Source organism: Lynx canadensis, chromosome A1, assembly GCF_007474595.2.
Source record: "Lynx canadensis isolate LIC74 chromosome A1, mLynCan4.pri.v2, whole genome shotgun sequence".
Lineage (NCBI taxonomy): Eukaryota > Metazoa > Chordata > Mammalia > Carnivora > Felidae > Lynx > Lynx canadensis.
The window spans coordinates 169,531,239-169,558,572 of record NC_044303.2 but is presented as its reverse complement, the minus strand read 5'-3'; the positions used below and the strand labels follow the sequence as shown (position 1 = coordinate 169,558,572).

Sequence of the window (27,334 nt, the reverse complement as noted above, 5' to 3'; positions counted from 1 at the left end):
AGCTACTTCAAATTACTATCACATTGGCTTAAAAATTCCAACTTAAAAAGAACTGACTATAAACTCTTAAAAGTAATCTCAATGTTATAATATTTATAAATTTCATATGTGATAACCTATTCTTCATTTTTTAAAAACACATTTAAAGATGTAAAAAAAAAAAACAACCAAAAAACCTACAGTCCAGATATCTAAGACTTTTATTCTATTCAACAAATGATAGATGTTGCCTATAGGAAGGGTTTCTTAATTTTAATAGCTGAATTACAAAGTATACAGATCCACCCACATGCTGGTAGTAAATATCATTGTGGAAGATAACTTTATTTGGAAGTCTTTACCAAGGACTTGAAAATGCTCCCAATACTATCACAGACTGACATGTAAGAGAAGGAAAACAAAACAAAACAACAAAAACAAACAAACAAACAAACAAATAAATAAATAAATAAATAAATAAATAAAATGAAGTCTTAACTGGTGCAAAACTGAAAATACTTAGTCTATGTAATCTCTTAAGATTCAAAATTATTAGAGATGCTCTATAAATCCATTTCCTTAATCTCTTTGTTTGCTATAGAAAGCCTGTCATTTTGAATGCAAATACTGTCAAATCTAATACTATTTTCTCAAGTTTGGCACAGAAGAAATTAAGCAAACTTATTGTTTCTAGCAAAGGTTACGTTTTCTAGTTGTATTTATTAGATTCTTAATCTCAGGCCCAGCTGTGTCAGGCATTGAATCATATCCTTCTTGGTATTGAAATTCATGCCCACAAATAGGTACCAATGACAATTTACTTCGGTTTTACAGAGAAGGACAAATGAAGGCAAATAAAGAACAGGAAAATTCCACACACATAAAACCTTGTTATGACAGTTTCTAATATTATGTTCACATTTTCAATGACAGGAGGCTATACAATGCTTAATATAAAGTGCAAGCTCTCAAGATAAATTTGTGAAGATGCTTTATGTTACATAGCATCTGAAAACCTAGTAAAGGAAAAAAGAGTCCCTAAATGAGAAGAGAGATATTAAATATGACCAGAAAACTAGTAAGGAAATGAGAAAAGAAAAATACATAATGGATTTTCAGAAGCAATTAATTTGACTGGTCATAAAATGAGCATTTAGCAAGTAGAAGATTGATTTCATCCTCAAAATTTATTCAAATTTATGAAGGGCAAGGAAGAGAAGGCCAAACTATATACATTCCCGTTCACTTGACATAACAAAACACAGACCATTTGGCCTGGAGAGCCTAGAAGAAATTCAGTATTTTCCATGAAACTTGTCATTAATATGAAGCTCCCTTTACATCATTTACCCTTGGAAGCTGATCAAGACAGCAAGAGTCTCGCATGTTCAGTTCAAGGTAATTACCACAAGAGGACTCCTTAATTTGAAATAGTCATTACTGCAATCTACAAGGCTTTGCAGGATTGGAACCCCACTGCCTCTCTAGCCCCATCTCCTCCTGCTCTCCCCTCCCCCTTACTACACCCACACTGCTCTTTATTCAACTCCCAAGTCTAGAGTGCCTGTCCTCCACCTATCTACGTAGCTGGTTCTCCCCTCTCAACAGGCTTTTAATCAAATGCTCCACCCTACTGAGCCTTCCCTGGAGACTTTCTCTAGGACTTCAACCTCCACCCCCACACAGTTTTCTTCACTGTTGAATCCCCAGCACCTAGCATCCCACTGGGCATTCGGTAACTGTTGAGCATGAGTAAATAACCTAACAGAAAAATCTAGATTTAAATGAATAGCTATGGATAGAGGGATACACCTCAAATATTAAAGCAGATTTTCATTTCTTCCACAAATTTAAGAAGAGTCCAGAGTTTGTCTGACTATCATTTCTGAATACAAAGGATAACTTACAACTAGAAAGGGATAACATTTACAAACTAAAGTGAAAAGATAGCATTGCAGTATCTTTGGCTAATGCTGACACGAGGCGTTTGTTTGGTTTCTACGTAAAATAGTCTGAGTATTTATGGCACTTCAAAGTAGAAAAAAACCCCAAACATTCACTTTTCAACTTTCATTGTAAATAAAATAAGTATTTTTTTAAGAACTTTGATTCAACCAATTTTCAGTTGTCTTTTCAACTTGGAAAAATAGTCTGTGCCCTTCACTGTTTCAATAACTGTTTTCGTTATAACCCTGATAACAGGAAAAATCTCATACTAATAGGCACTTTCACATTCATATATGTTAAATAAGTTATAGGGGAAAACCTATTTATTTGTAAAGACAAGACATTATATGTAAATTTTTATTTTTTACTTCGGTTGAATTCTACAGTTTTACTAGTCCCAGCCACACTTCTAATATTTGCATCAAATATAAGTAGGCTTTTGATGTTCAAGCGAATTTTTGTTTTTAACATAAATTTGAACTTTATCTGAGAATTTTAAGACTTTCCCATGTATAGTAACAAAAACTTAAAAATGATAAAAAAAAAAAAAAACTAGTTAAAGCTAATCAGTCCCTTAAAGAACCATTTATCCATGTGGAAGGATGCCTATGTATTCATCACCTCCACACTTTCCTTTCAATCATTAAAGAACTTCAACTGCCATAAAGTCATTTTCAAAACAGTATCTATGACAAGAATATGGTTCAGAACACACTTTGTCCTGCTCACCAGGCTACCTGCCTCCTTGCAAGAGGTACTTATAGCTATCACTGTTATCAGATGCTTAGAACATAAAAAACATAGGAGCAATATTGCACAGATGTACACAATGCATCTTTGGCTCAAACGTACCATGATAACTTAATGTCTGTTGTAACATACCAACCTTTTTCTCATTTCATTGATAAAAAAGGAAAATCTCTGTACACTTCTTTAGAATCACTCAAGTCAAAAAGGTACTACAGTAGTGGTAAGAGTTATTATATTTCAGGTTTTTCTCATATCCTTCTTCTGGGTTAATGTATTTAGCACTTAGCTCCACCTCAGGGGAAGAATATTCACTGCTAGAAGAAAGTGATATATCTGAACAACAATAGGAAAATGCCAAAACCACATCTGTGGAATACTACCAGCTTATCAATTTATGTCACGTGTAAATAAAATTAGCTGATTCCCAAGGATGTTAGTGCTTTCAGCATCTGAAGAAATGGCCAGTTTATCCCATCTGCATTTGCTTTGGGGTATTAGGCAGCAAATGAAACACGAGGGTAAACCAGTGTATCATTTGGCTGAGAAAAAATATCAATTTAAAGATGTTATCTTTTCAAAAGGTTTTGGAAGTAGGTTACATTATATCAAACTACTATCTGTGGTATAAAATGGCAACAGAGAACATTTATTTTGTTTTTCATTAACGTAATATGCTTGAATCATAAAGTGAATGTCTAAGTTTAGATATAACATCAGTTAACATTTAAAAGAAAACTTCTTTATTTTCCCAAAGTGGAATTCACAATCCTCTAATTAGACCAAATTCATACCAAAGTTATTTTTAAAGAGTATTCTGTTAATAGCTCCAAACGTAAGTCCATAAAATTAGGTTCTTCTGTGGCAATTAACAAAAAATATTTCAGCCACTGAGTTGACATCTTATAATTTTTAGTAAATAAATACTTATTTGAGTATTACTATGTTGCTCTCTCCTTGAGCTCAAAATTTGCTGCTGTGAAGTGGTATTATTACACAACTGGTCATGGGTTAGAGCTTATGTAAGACCAAGTGCCAGTTCAGATTTTGAGGGCTCTCCTTTATGAGTGGTAGGAGCCATGTTCCTTAATCTTTTCTTGGCACAATTTACCTTTGTTACATTTATGATGAACAAAAGAAACAAATGCCAGGCAAGTATCCACAGCCAAAACACTGGGACTTTGTTCCCAATGAAGCAGGAACTGTCATTTTCAGGGACTACCATAATAACCTTCTATAGCTGTGATAATCACATAACTGAAATTGGCTCTGCTACATCATATACATATATAAAATGTTGTTATGAATTGAAGGGGTAGTTTATTTTTAAGAAGAATTTAACCTCCCTAGGGGCGCCTGCGTGACTCAGTCGGTTAAGTGTCCGACTCTTGATTTTGGCTCAGCTCATGTTCTTGCAGTCACGAGATCACAGCCCAGCCCTGGACTGCACTGACAGTGTGGACCCTGCCTGAGGGTCTCTCTGCCCCTCCCCCGCTCACGCTCACACACACACACACACACACACACACACACACACACACTTTCTCAAATAAAACTTTTTTTAAAAGAATTTAACCTCCCAGCAAAATTTAGTGAAATTACTCACAGAAATTATCAACTGAAATGAATTTAAAGAAAAGAAATTGTGACAGTGGAAATGTTTCTACTGAGATGTTAAAGACATTTAGGATATAAAATAATCATGCTAAGATTTCTAAGCCAAAATCTCTAGACCATATAAACTCCATGAACTCAATTCTTAAAAAAACATGTTATAGGGAGGAGATATATTTTGATGATGTCTAAACCTGGTAAAAATTCTTCAATAATTCTCAAAGTTTCAAACACATAAGTCATTTTAAAATTAAAATAACTTTGAGTACTGCCAAAGGGCAGCATCTGTATAAGCTATGTAATGTACCAGATAATGTAACATTCAATTGGTTCCAGAAAGTTCTGAACTCAGAGAGGAGATCCATGTCAGAAAGAAAGGGGCAGTTACAAGTCTCTAGGGAAAGAAAGTGGAGACCGACATTTTTTAAGGCTTAATAAAATTAATCACTTCTACTCATGATGTGCAGAAACATTGTTGCATTTAAAGGTTAAGGTGCTTAGTTTCCTCTTCATCTGGGTATCAGTGGCAGCCCTAATTCAATCACATAAGAAAATAAATGACACCTGCCTGGCCCATAAACATTCCTTTAAGTGATGCTTGTCACTTAAAAAAAAATTCTCTCACAATTTCCTTCATTTCAACTTCTAAGTAATAAACAACATGCTTACAAACTGTCTTTTTTTAGCATATTAGAGCTTTTTGTTTTTAGTATTTCCTAGTGCCATTTAGAATTGCCTTTTGTTTGATTTTACTTATCCAGCAACCCATGAGCAAACAAGTAAATAAAGCATTTGTAATTCAAGAGATGATTCAAGTAAAGACAAGATCATCTTGGAGTATTCACTCTAAACTTCAATTCTCAAATGTTTCTAATCTCTTTAAACATTACTTTGGTTCAAATATATTTCAGATTTATGATTTCAAAGGGTTCAGTTATCTGACAAGAACAGGAGCATATTAAGTCTCTGCATAATGCAGTTTTGAAATGGCATGCATATTAGACACTAAGCAGTTATTAAATCTTGCTTTTAACCTACCAGTTTTCTAAATCTTCCCTCCACAAGCTTGATTCCCAGTAGAGAAAAAAGGAACTCCAACAAAAATTTTCCTGTTTACTACAGTAAGCTATTTACTTATCTGTGCACAAGGCTGAGAAATTATGTAAGGGGGATTAATGTATTTGTCCATAGGGTATCTTGCATAGATGTTTAGCTTGAATTTTCATTTGTATTTTTAATTCGTAAAAGGATTATATATTTTGACCCACTTATAAATTGAATGATAAAACAAAATAGAGCATTATTTTCCTACTTGCTATTTAACTAATGTCGACAAGTCATTTTTACCTCTCTGAACTTCATTTAGTTTATTTATAAATGAAGATAACAATATAGCTGGTAGAATAAATGACCTAATATCAAAGTGCTTTTACAACTTTAAGATCTTTTCTAAGCATAAGAAATTATATATTACTATGGTGCTTTTACAAGAATGAAAACTAGCTGGCTCTTTCCCCATCATACCTTTTATAAAGGAAGAAAAACACAGAAAAGTACTTTCTGAAGCAGTCTGAGAATTGAGGTTTCAAACTTAAACATTTTCCTAACAATTACAATAATACAGGTTATTGCTAAAATTCAGAGGCCATTTAATCTAGCCACTTGAGTTTTACATAATAAAGATCAATGAAAGCTAAATATAAAACATATCAACAGAACAGTTACAATGATGGAGAGAGAAGAACTGAAAACAAATGTTATACTTCCTAATTTGTTCTCAGTCATTCCTATTTAGTACACCTAGGGTTAGGAGAATTAGGGGCAGAGGCAGAATTAGGGGCAGAGGTTCAGAGTCTGGGTTAGTTTTGGCTGGATTATAGCAGGCATTTTAAATAACCACTTTTTTCTCTTAGCCAATTGGAAAATAATAAAATTTATGGTAAGAAAACAAAGTGGTCCCATGTGAAATATTTAGAGAGATATATAATGTGTCTATATGTGTATTTACGTAAAATCACAGTACATTAGTCCTTATACCAACCCTATTAATCTTACTTTATAGGCAAGAAAATTAAGGCACAGAAGGGTTAAGTAAGTTCAGCAAGGTCATATAAGACTGCCTAGCTCTTGGGCTTTTTTTGTTAAAGAGCCATTTACAAGTTCAGTTTATATACATAAAATTTATCCATTTTAACGTATGATTCAAGGAGATTTGACAAATTTACAGGTGTGCAACTGTCACTACAATCCAGTTTGATACATTTTCATCATACCAAAAAGTCTCTCATATCTGTACACCGTTGGCCTTTAAACATCAAGGCTTAGGAGCATCAATCCCATCCCAGGCAAAAATCTACTGGGAAATCTATTAATTTCCTAAGAACATAACAACTAATAGTCTACCACTGAGCAGAAACCTTACTAATGACATAAACAGTTGATTAACATATTTTGCATGTTAAATGTACTAAATACTGTAGTTTTACAATAAAGCTAGAGAAAAAAACCTTATCATTAGGGAAAATACATTTACCATACTATAAAAAATATGTATAATAAATGGACCCACACAGTTCAAATCCATGCTGTTCAAGAGTCAACTGTATAGTCAATCCCATCAGAAAGCCCAGCCCCAGAAAACCACAATGCCTTCTCTGGCCATTTCAAAGAAATGGAATCATACAGCATGTAGTCTTCTGCATTGGACTTGTTTCAATTAGCATAACGTTTTTGAGGTACATGCATACTGCAGCATGTATTAATTACCTCATTTCTCTTTATTACTTAATAGTATTTATACCGTTTGGATATGCTACATTGTTTTTCCATGGACATTTAGGTTATTTCTACTTTTTGGCTATTATAAACAATGTTGCTATGAACATCTACTTACAATTTTTGTGTGACAAATATTTTCAGTTCTCTTGGGTAAATACCTAGGATTGAAACGCTTAATATATGTGGAACATTCATGTATAACTTCTAGAGAAATTGTAAACTTTCTCCCAAGAAAGCTGTATTATTTTATATTCCAGCACTAATGTATGAGGGAGTTGGTTTTTTCACACCCTCACCAACACTTATCAGAACTCAAGATCTCCACCACTACCCTCTCTGGCCTTTTACTGACCATGCACTTGTGTCACGGAATGCTGGACAGGACAGAGGAAGGAGCTAAGTGAATGAAGAAGTGAGGGAGACAGAGATCGCTATACTTTTTCAAAGACAACCATATCTATTTCAGCTGATGAACCTACATTGACACATCACTATCCTCCAAAGAGTGTTACAATATTAGTTTAACAGCTAGCATTTTAATTTCAAACACTGGCAAACAAGTGTTTATTGTGACAAAGATGAAAAATACCATAAACATGTTAAAGGGTGCTTTTTATTTACTTTTTCTGGCTATATGGTTCTAGAAGCTAGAACATCCGGTATGGTGTTGAAGTGGTAAATGCAGATAGAGGTTTTATTTCTTATATAAAGGAGGAAAGTATTCAGTCATTTACCATTAAGTATAATGTCATCTACAGGCTTTTCTTAGAAGCCCTTAATGTTGAGGAAGTTTTAGTTCTCATGAGAGCATTCTTATCAGGAACACAGGTTTGATTTTGCCAAATGCTTTTTTGTATCTATTGAGATGATGATACTATTTTTTGTTTGTTTGTTAATGTGATGAATGGCATGGATTGGTTTTTGAAGGTTAAACCAACTTGCAGTTCTAGGATAAATTCTGCTTCAGTATGATAATTTCTCTATATTGCTATATTGGCTTTGTTATAATTATGCTTAGGATTTTTATATAAGATCATGAGACATTACTCTGTAGTTTTCTTTTCCTATGATTTTTTTCTCTAGCTTTAGAATCAGGTAATGGTGGTCTCAAAAAATGAGCTGGGAAGGAGTCTTGCTTTTTCAACTTTCTGAATGAGTTGGTATAGAAGTGGTGTATTTCCTTCTGAAAAGTGTAGTATAACTCACCAGTGAAGCCAGCTGGGCCTGGAGTTTTCTTTGAAGGATGGTTTCTTAATGACCAATTCTTTAAAAGAGAGGGGGATATGAAGATTGAAGGATTTGGTAGTTTTATCTTTCAGGAGATTTGTCCATTGCATCTAAGTTGTTTAATTTGTTTGCACAAACTTGACCATAATATTCCATTAATATCCTTTTGACATCTGTAGACTCTGTAGTGATGTCAGCTCTCATTTTTTATATTAGTAATTTGTGTCCTCTCTTTTTTCTTATCGGCCTATGTAGAGGTTTACTTTTATTGATCTCAAAAGACTAGCTTTTAGTTTCGTTGACTCTGTGTTTTTCCCTTTTCATTGATTTCTGCTATTGCCTTAATTTTTTCTTTCTTCTACATATTTTGAGTTAACTTGGATTCATTCAACTTTTTATGGTAGAAGTTGAAGTCATCACTTTGAGTACCTTCTTTTCTAATATAGACATATACTGTTAAAGTCGTTTCTCAAGTACTGCTTTATAGGCAGTATATAAATACTGAGATGTTGTGTTTTCATTTGCATTCAGGCTCAAAACACTTTGATTTCCACTCTGCCCCACTGGTTATTCAGATGCACATTGTGTAGTTTCCAAATATTTAGAGGTTTTTCAGAGATTTGTCTTTGAGCTCTATTTTTATTACATGTACATAATTTAAATACTTATAAATTAGTTGGGACTTGTTTTATAGTCCAGAATATGGACTATCTTAGTACAGATTCTCTGTGTACTTAAAAGAATTGTATTTTCGGGTGATGGAATGTCCTATTTATGTCAGTAGGTTAGGTTGACTGACAGTGTTATTCAAATCTTCTATAACTTCCTTAGTGGATATACTTTTTAAATAAAATTTACTTTTAAAGATCACTTACTATGGCATCACAAAAAAAGTAATACTCAGTGATAAGTCTGACAGAAGACAGAAAGTCCTCTATACTAAACTCTACAGAACTTAGCTTAGAGAAGTTAACAATCTTACTAGCAAGATATACCATGTCCATGGGTCAGAAAACACAATAATGTTAATCCATCTATTTACCCCCAGTTGATCTACAGACTCAGTACAATACCAACCTAAATGCCAGCAAACCTTTATATAGAAACTCTTGAACTATAAAAGAACACTAACACTGATATGGAAATGCTAAGGGCCTCTAATAGCCCAAACGATGAAGAAACAAATTATAGCACTTACATTACCTGATTTCAAGACATTATAAAGCTACAGTAATTAAGACAGTGTTGTATTGGTATGAAGACAAACAAAAGAATCAACAGAAAAGAAGAGTCCAGAAAAAGACCTATGCATAAAATTAAAATGAAAGTGCATGTAACAAGGTAGGTGAGGGAAACACCATAAGGGGAAAAAAAGATAGTAATTTAAACAGGTGGTGCTGGAAGAACTGCATATCCATATGTCAAAAATATAAACTTAAGCCGTTTTTCACAGCATATATAAAAATTAACTTGAGATGGATCACAGACTCAAATGTGAATTCTTAAACTATAAAACACATAGAGTAAGCATAAAAGAAAACCTGTATGATCTTGGGGTCGACAAAACTATCTTCTATGTACCATGAAAAACATGATCTTTGAAAAAAAATTTGGTAATTTAAACTTTGTCAAAATTAAAAACTTCTGCTTTCCAAAAGACACTTAAGATAATGAATAGATAAATCACAGACCATGAGAAAATATTTGAAAAATAACATTTCTGATAAAGGATTTGTATCTAAAGTATGTTAAGAACCAAGACTCAATTGTAACAAACAACCCAATTTTTACAAATGGGCAAATGGTTTGAATAGACATTTCACCAAAGAAGATACATGAATGGCAAATTAGCACATGAAAAGATGCTCAACATCTTTAGTCAGGAAAGACAAATTACATTAAGACATTTCTACATAAATATTAGAATGGCTAAAGACTGACCAGTCTGAGTTGATGAAAAGAGAACACTGCTGCTGGGAAGGCAAACTAGTATAATCACTTTAAAAGGCAATTTGGCAGTTTCTTAAGTATTTAAACATGCATATTCCCTACTATTCATTCATCCCTTTCCTAGTACCTTCCCTAGAGAAATAAAAGCACATGTCCATTACAAAGATTCGTACATAACTATTTTTAGCAGTTTCATTTGCAGTAGGCCCAGAAAAGAAACAACTCAAAAGTCTATCAGTAGCTGAATAGATAAACGGTGGTATATTCCTGAGGTCACTCTACTCAGCAATAAAAAGGAAACTATTGATACAAAATGGCTGAATCTCAAAATAATTACACTAAATGAAAGAAACCAGACCAGAATAAAAAGAAAGTGTAGACTGTATGATTTCATTTATACAAAATTCTAGAAATACAAACTAATATAGCAACAGAAGGCAAATCAGTGATTACCTGAGACAGGGTGTAGAGAATGGTATAACTAAGTCCATACACAGACAATCAAGTATCCTATAAAAGTTGTTATTGTATCAAAGTGGTTTTCAAAAAGAAAGACAAATTATGCTTATTAAAAATTAGATATTGGACCCACATTTTCCCAAATAAATGAAGTAAACGTGACACTTCAAGGGGAAAAAAATGACAGGTTTTGTTGCCAGTGATAAAATCCAAACTTTACAGTGACAATTAAAATTTTAGAAAACACATATTTGTCACCATGTACTTGATAGCTTCCCATTATTTGTCTGATGAGACTACTGTTGACATTAATAAATGTGATCTTTTGATGTTATATAATGAATTATGTCACCTTTTTGAGGATCTATATATGTAACCTGGTCACCTGATATATTCTAAATGATGAAGCATGATGCTACAGAATCACACACAGATAAAGATCCATTCAAATTCCAAGTTCAAGCAATGGAGTTAGTGTAAGAGAGTATGAAAAGTTTATCACTGTGGTTTCAGATTCCATGCTGCAACTATCTTTGAAAAATTTAGCAAAATGTACTGTGCTGAAGTAGAATTAGAATATGGCTTCCCAACAATCGCCTACCCTAAGTCCTGGATCATGTGAACACAGTTATCACTTCCCTAATTATGTTGTCATATGGCATTCTCTTCTTTCAAAAAAGGAGAGAATATTCTCCAGCTGATAACAGAAGAGTAAGTTTAAAAAAATCAAAAACACTTGAAAGATATGACTATGCTGAGTCTGAAGATGGAGGGACCATGGGAAAAACAGTGTAGAAACCTTAAGGAGATGACAGATGCCTTCAGCTGACAGCAAGCAATAAAAGCAACTTAGACCACTTCTCAGCTTCAAGGAACAGGATTCTGCCACAACAGACGCAGGTTAGTAGTCAATTCCTCCCAGTGACTCCAGATAAGAACTCAGCCTGAAATCCCGATTTTGGGCTTTGTGATACCCTAAGCAGTTAACCCAATCAATATTGCCTATGCTTGTGATCCATAGAACTGTGAGGTAATAAATGCATGTTGATTAAAGCTGCTAGGCTGTGATCATTTGTTATGCAGCAATAGAAAGCTAATACATTTATTATAAATCAAAATGCACATACACTTGCAACCAACAATCCCATTGCTGAAAATGCACCCTATATAGTTCAAAATGATTATGTTATTAGTCCAAATATATTCATTCAACGTTGATATATATATCGCACACACACACAGTCTCCCTAAGTGGAAGACTGATTAAATTACATAAATCCATAAAATGGAATATTCTGAAACCATTACAAAAAAAAGATATAACTACATGGATAAATATCAAACAATGAGACCCTAAGTTATACTATTAAGAGAAAAAAGATCTGAAAAGTTTAAGAGTATGTTTTTATACATTAAACATTTTCCTGGAAACACACACATATACTTAGTTATCAACTAGTTTTGAGACAGGCTTAGATTATTAAGTGGGAGATCTTCATTTTTAATTTTCTATTTTCCATTACACTTTCAATTTTCTAATGGGGCTTAGTTTTCCTATTCTTTTAAAAACATCAATATAAGTTATTTGTCAGTGTCAGATGAACACTTCCCTGGCACTCCTGCAATGCTATATTCTATTGTTCAACTTGTACCTGCTATCTGGCATTTGTCATCCATGCTAAGACCAAGATCACTTTTCCTCATCAACTCAGCCCCACCTTTCAAATCTCAGTTTCTCAGAGACATGCCCTATTAACTGGGGACTTCACGTATGCGATTTTTTTTTTTTTTTTGAGACAGAGACAGACAGAGCATGAGGGGGGAGGGGCAGAGAGGGAGACACAGAATCTGAAGCAGGCTCCAGGCTCTGAGATGTCAGCACAGAGCCCAATGTGGGGCTTGAACTCATGAACCGCGACATGATGACCTAAGCAGAAGTCGGACAGTCAATCAACTGAGTCACCCAGGCACCCCTATGATATTACTTAATTAAAACTATAAGCAATTCAATTGTTTTCAAAATTTTAGACTGTACTCTAACATTTTTCATAACTATATTGAAACTACTTATGATATAGATCATAAATAACATACAATGTATATAACAGTGCTATCCTGATGAGGACGAAGATGATAATCCTAAATCCTGCAGTTATATGGTAATATCAAGAACTACTCCGTAGCAGGCAAACCAGTGTGATAAAAATGAGACTAACTATCCTTAAATAATAGCAGAATTGTGTGAGCAATATTTAATGGGCAATCTATAATATCAGGTTTATCTAATGTATATTAAAATTAGAAATATTTTTCATATTCCTTTAAGTTTCTTTTAAAATGCATAAATACTAGTTAAAACAAGTATTTATTATTAAATATTACATTTATAAATTTTACCAAGATCAAATTTTACCTCTAATGATATTTTCTACAACAGGATGATACACAGTGAAAGTAACTTAAAAATACACACTATAAGTTCAAAGTTATCCTTGCTTGTTGGCAAAAGTGGTTAACCACAAGACCCAGAGGTGTTCAAAGTCACCATAAAGAAATATAGGAAAAATTCCTCAACAGATTAATTTTTCTTTGTTCACTTATGAAAGATGTTCATATTTGATAAGGGATTCAAAGCACTATGGAATTTTATATGCAGCCAAACAAGAGGATGTGTGGTATTGTACTTGGAAAATAATATACAATGAACAAGATAGAAGATAGTACTATCATTGTTATAAAGTTAAACCAAGTAGACTCTTTTTATAAACAGGTTTTCTAACAAAAATATACCTAACTAAATTCCATGTGTAATTGCACTATAATAATATATCTCCCCCCCAAAAAACAGGTGGATGACATTATCTATATAACAGCAAAGTATTAAAGACTATAAAAATATTGGGTATATACATAGCTCTTTGTCATCAGGAAAATGTTAAACAGAATTGCTGAAAACTTTTCAAGGAGAAATCAAAGAGACTGAACATATAAAAATAATAAAACATGACATTACAACATCATCGAGGAAACCTCTAAAATCATTACCTGGAACCAGTTCCATAATGATGTAGATAGGCTGTCTTTGTGTGCAAACGCCTATAAGTTTGACAATATTGGGATGATCGTATTGCTTGAGAATTCTGGATGAAAAAAGTTTCAGAACAGTTATCATTTAAATAAAAAAGCATTAATTTATGATCATCAACAGCATGCCCAAGTAGAATATACTTTAGTCAATATAATTCTCTTTTTAAAGCTTCAATATGAAACCAAATTATGATAATTGATGGATGTATACAAGTTTAAATAAATATTAGCAAATTATAGGTAAAAGGAATCAATTCTCCTTAATTCAATATTCATTTAAAAATTATTATCCACTCTGAGTAATAATCATGCTAAACCTGAACATCTTACTTAGTCCCAAACATTACACTCCCTTCCAAGTATCTGGTTTTAGCCACTACCACAAAAGCATAACTGACAAGCATTTAGTGGACCAGAACCATAAGCTGCTAGGTTGGCATCTTTTTGTTTTGTTTTTATGTACACACTTGATTGAAAATACATAAATAAGAATTCAATTCATATTGGTAAATTTTATAGGCTGATGATCTCATTAGATTTTGTAAAATACTATCTTAATTATAGTGATCAATTTCAAAATAGTAAAAATTCAAGTTTTGAGAAAGTGGACTACAGGTTCAAAAATAATTTAGTAACAGTTTCAATATACACTGAAGCTGAAACAAAGGGGACTTTGTTTGGATAAAGGCAAAATTTCATCAGAGGGCTATAAAAATAGCACGGATTCATCCATAGAACTCCAAGCATGAGTTAAAATAAATTAGATTCCCTCAAAGGCCCATCTACCCTGAATATTTCTATTACCAAATCTTATTCCATATTACCCTACTGACATAGTTATAAATTCACTCATATTTGAAAAATGCAGTTTCCTAAGAGAATGAAAAAATCACTATTGGGAGAAAGAAAAAACAGTTCATATATGTTTTGTATAAGCCCAACTAAAGCAGAGATAACTCCAAGAAAAATGCCTTAGATTGAAAATATAAAATGACATAAGTGAAAAAAGATAGAAGAGTAGAAAAAATTCTAGAGATGAGGAAAATATTCTGTCACTAACCTTGAGCTTTCAACTTCTATGAAGAATTAAAAACGAAGTCTTAGAATGTTTGACCCTAATCCAAAGTGTCATTTCTTAGGTTGGAAACTGCTTAGTAAAGAAATTCCACAAAATAGCCAGCATGGACTCCATATTAAATATCTAAATATATAGTTCTATCATCTATTAAGTGACATTTGGGAATGTGCATAGATACAATTCTCATTTTTTACATAAAAGTTTGTAATTCTACTTTAGAAAATGGATTTTTCCACTTTAGGAAATTTAATACTTTATTTCTCAATAAAACAGTCACAATTTAGAAAGCAAGAAAACTAGCTTTAAAAAAAAATAACGTAATATATAACCTTGTACCTTAATACCACCTATAAAATAATCAGCCTATGAAATACAAGTCTGATAGCATGCCTTTATCATACCATATTTTCAACCTACCAGTAACTGACATTAAAAAAGTTTACATCTTTATTCTCTAGATCATATTTAACAAGCGCACCAACTAGGTTAATCCATTGCTAGCAATATTCACTTTTAGATGCTGAATGAACAAACATCCATGAAAATGTTCCATCCTATGGCACGTAGTTCTCTCATTGCCATAAGCTTGGTTCTTTTACAGCACTTTATAGAAACCTCAATTTTATACACTACGCCATGATAGACAGACAGACACACACACACACACACACACACACACACACACACACACACACTTTCCCTTTCTCCCTTTACAGCACATGGATCCATGTATCTTCCTTCTTTCCCATCCATATATCCATGCATCTCAGAGAGTCCATCCTTATTTTGTCCAAGACATTTTTCCATTTGTTTTGTACTGTGTTGTGGGTTTTACTGCTAAAAGAATACTATTAACCACACACAATACAGGGGTATTAGAACATTAACTTTTAGCTAATAGAAAAAAAGAGAAGACAATTATCCTAGAAGATTAGAAAAGAAACAATGTACAAATTTTGGAACAAATGCCCAACAAGGAGTTGAAGAAGAAATCTGAGTTTCTCTGAAAAGAAAGGTAACAGCTCAGAAAAGACAATCAAGAGAAAACATCTAAGGAGGGTTGGATAGATATAATTATATATATCTAAATGTATTTACATCAATTGTGTATTTTGTATATGGACTAAAATAATATTTTTATTATAAAGACAATCACATTGTCTTTACATATACATACATACACATATACATACACATATACATATACATATACATATACATACACATACATATAAATGTATGTATATGTGATAAAAGCAAAAAACACTGCAATATTCCAATACTGAAGAATACTCACTGTTTTTTAGCATCTGGTTCTTTTGACCATGATTGCATAAACATTCTATAGTCCAACTAAAAACAAATAAACTTTTTGTTTCTATATTGTGTAAGTGCTTACTTGCAAGGGTTTGGAAAGTGCTTCCTTCTACTTCAGTAAATCATAATTTAAGATAATCCCAAACTTCATATTTCAATGTTGTAATAGTAACTTATAAATACATGTTTAATATTACTTTAGCAAACTCACTTGGCTTCTTGTAAAAATTTTATTTTCAGTTCCTGAGGAAGATCTTCTTTACATGTTTTAACAGCAACAGCGGTTTTATCCTTTAATATGCCCTTATATACTTCACCAAAATTCCCCTGAAAATACAAATACACGTACTGTTTAGGGTGTAAGACTGCCACATAAATCTCTGCAAAATACAAGGAAAACATGAAATGATGCATTTTGAATTAATCAAAGTATTTTTAGCTTTATTCAGAGTTTTAGGTAGAAATAAAAGATGGGAAATGTTACTCTTGTCAATCCTCCAACTTTAAAAATACTACCCGACCCACCTACCCTTTGGGGGATTGAAGCATGAGGAGAACTGAAAAGGAAAATCAGGGAAAAAATTGGAACAGGATAAAAAGAGAAACTCAAGTTGAAACCATCAGAAAGACATTGTTTCCTGCCTCCTAGTTCTCTTTACCCCCAACCTCTAAATGTTGTTAGATTAAGAAGTTAACCATTAATGTTTCAAGATAAAGCAAAGATTCCATGAGGTGGCTGTTGCTATGGATCCACAGAGTCAAATGTCAGCTGAAGAGCGTAAGGCAATAGGTAAGAGGCAATCGAACCAGGCCCACTAGTGACTGTCACCCGTCAGCAGACTGTCAATCTCTGAAAGGTACCAAGGAAGAGGAAGTGCTTATCCAAATGCCAGTGTCACCCATGTTGGGTTTCTACCAAATGTATAAATCCCTAACTTTGTTCTAAGTCTCTAACATATTTTGACTTTTATGTGCGTTATTTCAAGTTTGAAGTCATTTTTTTTAATTTTTAAGATGAAACAAAATATTACAAGGATGAGCTATAGAGCTAATCCAACAGCTATTTCTTAGTACTCAAGTTTTTAGGTATGCTTATGTATTTTTTACATAACTCTAATCCTAATATGCAAGTATTATAATAAGCTTCAATGCTATTGTTGAACAATAAGTAACTAAACTAGGGGTCTGCTAATTATTGGGTTTAAGGTCTCAGATCAATGTAACTTTTTTTTTTCAATTTACATCCAAATTAATTAGCATATAGTGCAACAATGATTTCAGGAGTGGATTTCTTAATGCCCCTTACCCATTTAACCCATCCCCCCTCCCACAACCCCTCCAGCAACCCTCAGTTTGTTCTCCATATTTATGAGTCTCTTCTGTTTTGACCCCCTCCCTGTTTTTATATTATGTTTGCTTCCCTTATGTTCATCTGTTTTGTATCTTAAAGTCCTCCTATGAGTGAAATCATATATTTGTCTTTCTCTGACTAATTTCGCTTAGCATTAATACCCTCTAGTTCCATCCACTTAGTTGCAAATGACAAGATTTCATTCTTTTTGATTGACAAGTAATACTTCATTGTATATATATACCACATCTTCTTTATTCATTCATCCATCGATGGACATTTGGGCTCTTTCCATACTTTGGCTATTGTCGATAGTGCTGCTATAAACATTGAGGTACATGTGTCCCTTCGAAACAGCATACCTGTATCCCTTGGATAAATACCTAGTCATGCAATTGCTGGGTCATAGGGTAGTTCTATTTTTAATTTTTTGAGGAACCGCCATACTGTTTTCCAGAGTGGCTGCACCCAAGAGATCCTCTTTCTCCGCATTCTCACCAACATCTGTTGTTGCCTGAGTTATTAATGTTAGCCATTCTGAGAGGTGTAAGGTGGTATCTCATTGTGGTTTTGATTTGTATTTCCTGGATGATGAGTGATGTTGAGCATTTTTTCATGTGTCAGTGTGCCACCTGGATGTCTTCTTTGGAGAAGTACCCATTCATGTCTTTTGCCCATTTCTTCACTGTATTATTTGTTTTTTGGGTGTTGAGTTTGATAAGTTCTTTATAGATTTTGGATACTAACCCTTTATCTGACCTGTCGTTTGCAAATATCTTCTCCTATTCTTCTGGTTGCCTTTTAGTTTTGCTGATTGTTTCCTTCACTGTGCAGAAGCTTTTTATTTTGATGAGGTCCCAATAGTTCATTTTAAGATCAATGTAACTCTTAACCAATAGTTCAAGGTGTGTAAGTTTATGTATTAATAAATTGAAAATTATGAAAATGTTTTAATAAAGTATTTTATATATGTACATATATTTACGTCCAATTTCTGTCAGCAAAGTTTCATAGCATTTTTTTTCTTTAAAAATTTTAATTCCAGTGTAGTTAACAGTGTTATATTAGTTTCAGGTGTACAATATGGTGATTCAGCAATTCCAAATATTACTCAGTGCTCATCATGATACGTCTACACTCTTAACCCCCTTCACCTATTTCACCCATTCTCCCCATTCACTGCCCTCTGGTAATGATCTGTTTGTTCTTTATAGTTAAGAGTATTTTTTGGTTTGCCTCTTTTTTTGTTTGTTCATGTGTTTTGTTTCTTAAATTCTACACATAACTGTAATAATATGGTATTTATCTTTCTCTGACTTACTTTGCTTAGCATTATACCCTTTGGATCCATCCATGTTGTTGCAAATGGCAAGACTGCATTCTTTTTTCATGGCTGAATAATATTCCATTGTGACTGTGTGGAGGCTGCTTGAGATTTCTCTCTCTCTCTCTCTCTCTGTGTCTCTCTCTCTCTCAATCTCTCTCTCTGTCTCCCTCCCTCCCTGTCTCCTTCTCTTTCTGGCCCTCCCTCATTCATGCACACGTACACGTGTTCTCTCTTTTCACTCTCTCAAAATAAATAAACTTTTAAAAATGATTAAATTTATTTAAACTGACACCATACTACTGTCTTGTCATTGAAAATATATTATTCTTTGAAATGGCCCTAGTAAGGAGCTAAAGGTTAAAATCCTTTCCTAACATACCATACATATTTCACATAGTAAACTAAACATAAACATAACTGAAATATTTCTCTTTAACTGAAAATATTTTTGCTTAGTACTCAAAAAGCAGTCCTTATCAACCCATTCTATTTTAGTAAATGGTTTAATTTTACAATATTTTAGTTGAGTTTTCAAGAAAATTTAATTTCCTTGTAATAATTTTTGGCCCAATTATTGCTACTGACTTACTGACCTAAAGTAATGGAAAGAAGGAATACTTCCTTAGGAATGATGAACACATCACAAATGAAATAAACACATCAGCTACTGCTTTTGACTTGAGATTCTTTAGAATTTACTTACAAAGTAATTATTAGCAGTCAATAGAAACTGCTTTCCAACAGCAATTTAATTCTTCCATTTGGAAAGGATATTTTAAAATAATATGAAGAATCCTGCAAAGTGGATTACTTCACTAGGGATTTACTTTCTCAACATATTCACAGCTAAAAAAAAAATAAGGATTGTCAACTCATCAGTTGATATTTGAATAAAAAAAATAATAATCATTTATTTCTTTATTTAAAATGCTGAGCTCTAAGTCTAGTATTCATCAAATACATGCATCACAGTTTTCTCCAAACATCTGAATTTTATACTATTTTTCACATTGCACTGTAAGCCTATACTCAATTCAAACTTTCAAAACAGAACAGCACTAATTAATTCATTGACAAAGTCATATTTATCCATTAGAACTCAATCATAAAAAAGCTATTAATAAATTTGCAAATAGCCCATTTGATTAATGATTATAAAATGTCTGCCATTATTATTAAACATAATACACTTTCATCTGGCCTATGAGTTGGAAGAAACTTCAAACTAGTCTGGAAAAAAGGGACTTTCATCATATATAGCTACCTTCTCTGACCCCTACCAGAGCTGGCTATAAAATCAATCTTTATATTGAAACATGTCTTATCCACATAATTATTAGATTGAAATAATGTATCTAGTGTTGTCACATAGTGAGATTCTATACACAATCCTGAAATCTTCAAGAGCAGTAAGTCACTTTCCTTGAACTATCATGTATAACCAGAAACAAATGGAACAAGCCTACTAAGTGTTTAAACTTTTATTACGTCACAGCTTCTTTTCCAATCTCAGATCACTAGTTTTGGCTTTACCACACTGCAATAAAATCATTACAGCTTTTAGTTCTTCCAGAGAAAAACATACATATACTATTTTAAAAAAGCCAAGAATCATCCTTAAACTTTTCAAAGATTTTCCCCTTTTTATTTCAGTGACCATCACAGTATTTGTAACAGATGTGGTATAGTGTTATTCTAGGTTCCTGTGAGAATGTGCCTTGCTGTGTGCTGGAATGGAAGAAAGGCTTTGAATAAAATGAAGAAGTCTGTAGAGTACACCGACACTGTAAGCTCAGCTGACTACATACCTTGCCCAGTAGTTCTCCCAACGTGACATCTTCATGATTGAGAACCCATTTCTTATCCTAGGGCAAAGAAAAAGAACAATTTTTTTAGCCCAACCAAGAATACATTTCCTGTAAGATACATTTGAGGCAGTAGCAAAGAGAACTAAGGAGTATTTTATTCAGACCATTAAATCAACAGCACACTAACAAGTTTTAACTTTAAGAGGGTATAACATAGACAGATTTAAGAAATGTTACTCCACCATAGGATTTAAAAATCTACATTATTGCTAACTTCTATCACAAATCTCAGCCCTCAAAATGATAGTATTCCTGTAACTAGAACACAGTACGCCCTTTCCTCCCACCATCAAGTTTAGGCTCTGCCTTAATTGGTCATTTTACAACAGTTGTGTCATAAATATATGAGGGAATATTATCATATAATGCAAAATGTCCAATTCCCAATAAATTACAGAAAATTACACTACTAACAGCTAATTTTTCCACATGTAAAGTGGCCATGAGTTATAGCTGTCTCTGCAACTGCATGTAGTCCCTTATCTTTCCCAAGTACTTTCTCGTAGTATAATAAAGCAACAAACATTAATTCCAGTATCCCTAGGGTACACAAGCTTAGTAATGCAAACATGCCACTATAAAAGAACACCCTATTATCTAATCTCAAGAACTAATTCCTACTTAGGGAACACTTTATCATGTACAAATCTCAGCTAGGAAACTACACAATACCATAGATAAAAAGACACCCAAATTTTTTAAAAAGAAAAATCAACAAGGAATGAAGCAAGAAAGAAGGAAAGAGAGGAAGATATGATGGAGAGGCAGGAAGGAAAAAAAGGTATGGGGGGAAGAGAGAAAGAGGAAAAAAAAAGAAAATCCTAGAATGATATATTTTCTTCATAACTTGTTTTTTTATTAAATATTAAAGTGTAGTATTCACCCAATGTGCAGACTGAAATGTAGTATGACCTACAGAATGAGTTTTAACAAGTCACCGCACATCTTGAAGTGAATGTCTACCCCTAGTTTAAAAATATTCTGGACAGCTATTTCCAAAACACCATGTGACAAACACAACCACCACTCTCTGATAGGTCAGCAGAGAGAACATTGACTTTTTTCAGTTTACATGTATAGTCTTTCAATCTAAATATAAAGCTAGAGCTATAAAGGACCTGGAAAAAATACACAGGAGGATAGCTCCATGACGAAGACAGTAAGCAAAATTTCTTAGGGCACAAAAGCATGAACTATAAAATTCATCAAAATTTCAAACAAAATTATAAAACAAAAAATTATCAACAAAATTATAAAAATTCTTCCCAAGGCCATCATTTGAAAAGTAAAAAGGCAAACTACAATCTGGGAGAATTTTTGCATTACATCTAACAAATAATTTTTTTGTAGAATATATAGAGAATTCATACCTCAGTAACAAGTTAAGAAAAACCCAATTTTAAGAAATTGGATAAAAATCTATAATAACCAAACTATGGAAACAGCCCAAGTCTCCATGGACTGATGAATGGATAAAGAAGATGTGATACACACACGCTCATGCGCACACACACTAGAGTATTACTCAGCCACAAAAAAGAATGAACTCTTGCCATTTGCAATGATGTGGATGGAACTAGAAAGTATTATGCTAAGCAAAACTAAGTCGGAAAGACAAACACCATATGATTTCACTCATGTGGAATTTAAGAAACAAAACAAATGAACAAGGGAGGGCAGGGAGAGAGGGAGGCAAACCAAGAAACAGACTCTTAATTATAGACAACAAAACTAATGGTTACCAGAGGGGAGGAAGATGGTGGGACAGGTGAAACAGGTGATAGGGATCAAGGAGTACAATTGTTATGAAGAGCACTGCTTGTTGTATGGAAGTATTTAACCACTATATTGTACACCTGAAACTAATATTACACTGTATGTAACCAACTGGAATTTAAATTAAAAACTTCTAAAAAAAAATTGGGTAAAAAAAATCAAAAGAAGATGCACAAACAGTAAGTTCATCAAAATGGCATTATGTGTCAGGGACATAAAGCTACAAACCACATTAAGATGCCACTTCACACCCACTTAGAAGACTAAAATTCAAAAGATTAACAGTATCAGAAGATGTGAGGATGCGGAACAACTGGAATACTGACTCATACATTGTTAGCTAAGGATTTGGAATGGAATAGCCATTTTGGAAGACAATTTGGCAGTGTCACATCAAAAGGAGAATGGATAAACAAATTTTGGTATAATCAGGCAATTAGTTACTATTCAGCAACAATTTACTACAAATGCATCCAATAGAGCATTTGCACAACATTTTGCCAAGCTAATAAGGCCAAATATACTTTATATACATGGCATAAATAAAAGTCCACTTATATAAATTGTTAGAAATGGGCAAATCTATAATGCTATAAATCAGAGCAGTGGTTGCCTAAGGCAAAGGTTGTGGAAGATTGCCAAGAAAAAGGAATTCTGGAAGTTTATGAAAATAATCAATTTACTGATATTTCATTGAATACATTTAAAACCCGTGAATTTTGTTGCATGTAAACTATTTCCATGAAGCTGATTTTTTTTTAATGAGAAATGTAAAAAAGCAATTATTTCAAAAATGGTACTTTCCATTTGAACAGTACTTTTGGGTTAATTTCCCCTTTACAGATACTATCAAAAATATACTATCTAAAGAATGTTGTCTGGCAGGCAGAAGAGTTATTATTTTAAAGTTGCAAAACTGAGAGCTTTTTCATTTCAAATAATGGTAAAATACATGGATCACCCAACTCTCCCCTCAACCACTGAAAAAGCTGGATAAAATAGGAAGAACAAAAACGAAAAAGTCCCACATTTTTGTTCCAGAAGCCTGAAGAGCTAGTGAAATAGTTAAGCACTGAGTGGCTAAATTGACATGAAAAAAAGACCAAAAGTCAAGTTAGATTAAGAAAAGTTAAATTTAGGTTAAGAAAGCACCCAAAATTCAGACCTTCTGGACTACCTTTACCTTAAATTCATATGTTGATTTTGAAAGCAGCAGCCAACAGGCTAAAAAGCAAAAAACAAAGCACACACACACTGGAGGAAGTTCTTTAGCCAGAAGGCATAAAGGAAGAAAAACAAAAATGGTAAAAACCTAAGTCAATGTAACAGAATTTTCTTCTCTTGCACTCTTTAAAATGTGCTCGACAAACAGAAAGGTAAGTTATAACAATTTCTGATGAGTTTTGACTCAGATGTAATACATATGAAAAGTACACCAAAGAGGAAAAGGTATACAGATCCATACTGTGATAAAGTTTCTGCATTACACTTGAAATGTTAGCGTATTGATTCTTTGTAAACTGTGAAAAGTTAAATGTTTTTGAGCAACCACTTAAAAAAAGAATAAAAGTACAAAGCTACATAATCAAAACTACAAGAGAAAAATTTAATGGGATAGTAAAAACTGTTCAAATAACTCAAAAGGGAAGGTAAGGGAAAAAGTGAAACAAACAAACAAAAAGAACAAAATATAAAACAGAAGCCCTAAATCCAAACATAATCAATAATGACAAACATAAATTGTCTAAATACACCATTTAAAAGACAGATTTTAAAAAGAATCTTAAAAAGGAGTCAACTATATGCTACCTAAAGAAGATCACTATAACTTTAATGATACAGGTATCTCAAAAGGATAGAAATAGATATAAAATGCAAATATAAATCATAAGAAAGTTAGAATACCTATAGTAATACCAGACAAAGTAACTATAAGGCAAAGAAAATTACCATGGATAGAGGAAAATCAGGAAAATTGAAAGTGTCAATTCAACAAGAAAACATAATTATCCTAAAAGTCTATGTTTCAACCACTGATCCCTCAAAATGAAGGAAATGGACAGAACTGCAAGAATAATTTCACAATTATAGCTGGAGATTTCAAAACTCCTCTCTCAGTAATAAATAGTAGGAGAGAGAAAATCAGCAAGGATGTAAAATAACTGAATAACACCATCAACCAAGTGGATCAAATTGACATTTATAACAAACTCCACTCAACAGCAGAATAAAACCTTCTTTGCAAGTGCACAAAGAAAATACACCAAACTAAATCCCATCATAAACCTGGATCATGAAACAAACCTTAATGAATGTAAAAGAAATGAGTTCATACAAGTTATGTCCTCTGTCAACAAAACTTAACAAAACTTAAGTAGAAATAAAATTAACTAACTTAAGATTAATTTTGTTTTCTGTTCCTTTCCTGAAGGGGATTGAAAGTAAATGGTGAACTCAAGAGTGAAAACTAGAAATGCACACGTGAGACACTGTTCACAGCTAGCCTGCCACTACCATAGCAATAAGACAATAAAACATAAATACACTCTTTTGGAACAAAGCAGGACTCCTGAAGACAGCAGTCAAGAGGTCTGGGCTAGCTCATAATTTATATAAATGAACTCACTCTACTCAAAGAGACCCTTAGGAAAGATTTTTCCAGGACTCACTGTGTGGCACTATGTAATACAACAAGAAGACACAAACAGTCTGGAAAACACCATGCTATGCCAACTTACTAACAGAAAGCCAAAACAGAGAAATAGTATGCTAGGCAAAGAATGGAAGCTGAGAGAAAGCTCAGATTCTAGCTCCAAATCTATCCTACTTTATACACATACTAAGTTATGCTAGAAATTCAAAGATACATGAGTTCGGAAGATAAATTAAATAGTAGTCCTTAGTCTCAAGGGCTTCAATATAAGATACTGAAAGTCAAGAGTCTGAGCGAGAAGTATGAATAGTCTAGAGCTTGAACACTGAGGTACATGTGGTCAATATAAAGAAGATGGTTAAAGGGCTTCACTGAACAGATGGAAAGGTTTCCATAATTCCTCAAAGTAACCTTCCCTTAACATTTTACAAGCTACTAAATAAAGAAAACCATAAAAAGCTCTTGCTTTAGGTGGTCAGAAGTCATATGTAGTGTTTGTGGAGGGGAAAAAAGCCCTATGCTACTCCCCAGGGTTCTTCAAAGGAAAAGAAAAAAAAGATTAACTTAAAACTGTTTTGGGTGGAACAATCAGACAGTAGGATATATATATCTGTACATGAGTAGAACATAGAGGTTGGGCAGAAATACCCATGTTTCTATTACCCATGGTTGATGATTGTCATCATCTACCAATTCTAGCCTTCTTCTCTCCAGACTCTCCTCAACTTAAAGGGTTTGTTTTTCTCTTTCACCCCCAACAAATTTTCTCCCAGTATACCATGTGGGAGTCTCTGCCATGGGTCTCAAGCCACCACTACTATGGGACTCGATGTACATCTCCATCAGAGGGGAAAGGTGCAAGGCTGGGGAGGAATATACTTCTGGAATTTTAAGATAGATCTCCCTGTGCACATGTGTATATTCCATTACACCCTTTTAAATGATGGTTAAGATCCACACATTTTATACATTACCAAATGTCACTTCTGGCACTGCTTCTCTAGGAAAGCACATTTCAAAAAAGAAAAAGAAAAAGAAAAAGAGAAAGAGAAAGAGAAAGAGAAAGAGAAAGAGAAAGAGAAAGAAAAAGAAAAAGAAAGAAATAGAGATAAACTTTGAGTACACTGTTCAAAATGTTATTTAAAATGTCAAATATCACAGATAATAAAGAGAGGAAAGGGGTGCCTGGGTCGCTCAGTTGGTTAAGCGGCCGACTTCAGCTCAGGTCATGATCTCGTGGTCTGTGAGTTCGAGCCCCGCGTCGGGCTCTGTGCTGACAGCTCAGAGTCTGGAGCCTGTTTCAGATTCTGTGTCTCCCTCTCTCTGACCCTCCCCCGTTCATGCTCTGTCTCTCTCTGTCTCAAAAATAAATAAACGTTAAAAAAATATTAAAAAAAAAGAGAGGAAAAAGAAGCCCTATTTTGCTAAAGATGTCATAAAAACCTTCACAAAAGAGGTAGAATTTGAGATAACCTTGAGCATGCATATTATTCGGATACATTAAGATGAGAAAATAAGTGCAGCAAAAGCATAGAAAGAAGTGGGAATATTTTAGAGAGTAAATACACCATTATGGTAAAAGAAAAGAAATCTTCAAGGGGGACAGGGTTGGATGAAAACCTAGAAATATACTTTCTAACCAAACCATGGTGTTTTAAATGGCAAGCAATCTACTATTCACTTCATCTTATGACCAGGAGTCTCAACTTTTTTTATTGTGTAACCCATTAAATTTTTTTTTTAATGTGAGCATTTGTCCTACTGTACCAATATATAATCTATATTATACAGCATTTTCAAAAGTGGAAATTAACATGATATAGCCACTGAACAAACTGGTGTAAATACAACTTTCCTGGCTCCTTTTCACTAAGTACAACTATAAACCACAGAGATAAAGTGAGGGGCAGCGAAAGAATTCTGAAAGATGGTGAGGGGGAGTGAACTGCTTTGGGATCCCAGGGACAGGGGAACAGCATAGCAGCAGGGCATCTTAAGTTCCATCTACACAACAGGAGGAGGCTTAACTCTCAGCTTAGCAACAGAAGGCAGTCCAGGTAAAGGTTTAATTAGATCAAATGGCATGTCTTCCCAATACCAGGTAAACTCCCCACCACAGGCAGATAGATGGATTGAGAGCAACAGTAAGTTGCCACAAAAAAAATGCTCTGTTTTC

General features: G+C 33.5%; 1 protein-coding gene across 3 annotated transcripts in view; it reads right to left on the bottom strand.

The window, feature by feature from the left end:
* The window catches only part of FER (FER tyrosine kinase), a 432,909-nt gene that overhangs the window by 139,128 nt on the left and 266,447 nt on the right, over nucleotides 1–27,334 (bottom strand). For all 3 annotated transcript variants that reach the window (XM_030326125.1, XM_030326151.1, XM_032593989.1), the window contains 3 exons: nucleotides 20,670–20,726; nucleotides 16,395–16,510; nucleotides 13,747–13,841 (listed from right to left, as the gene is read on the bottom strand). In XM_030326125.1, coding sequence (XP_030181985.1) covers nucleotides 13,747–13,841; nucleotides 16,395–16,510; nucleotides 20,670–20,726 — 268 coding nt within the window. The remainder of the gene's footprint in view (nucleotides 1–13,746; nucleotides 13,842–16,394; nucleotides 16,511–20,669; nucleotides 20,727–27,334) is intronic.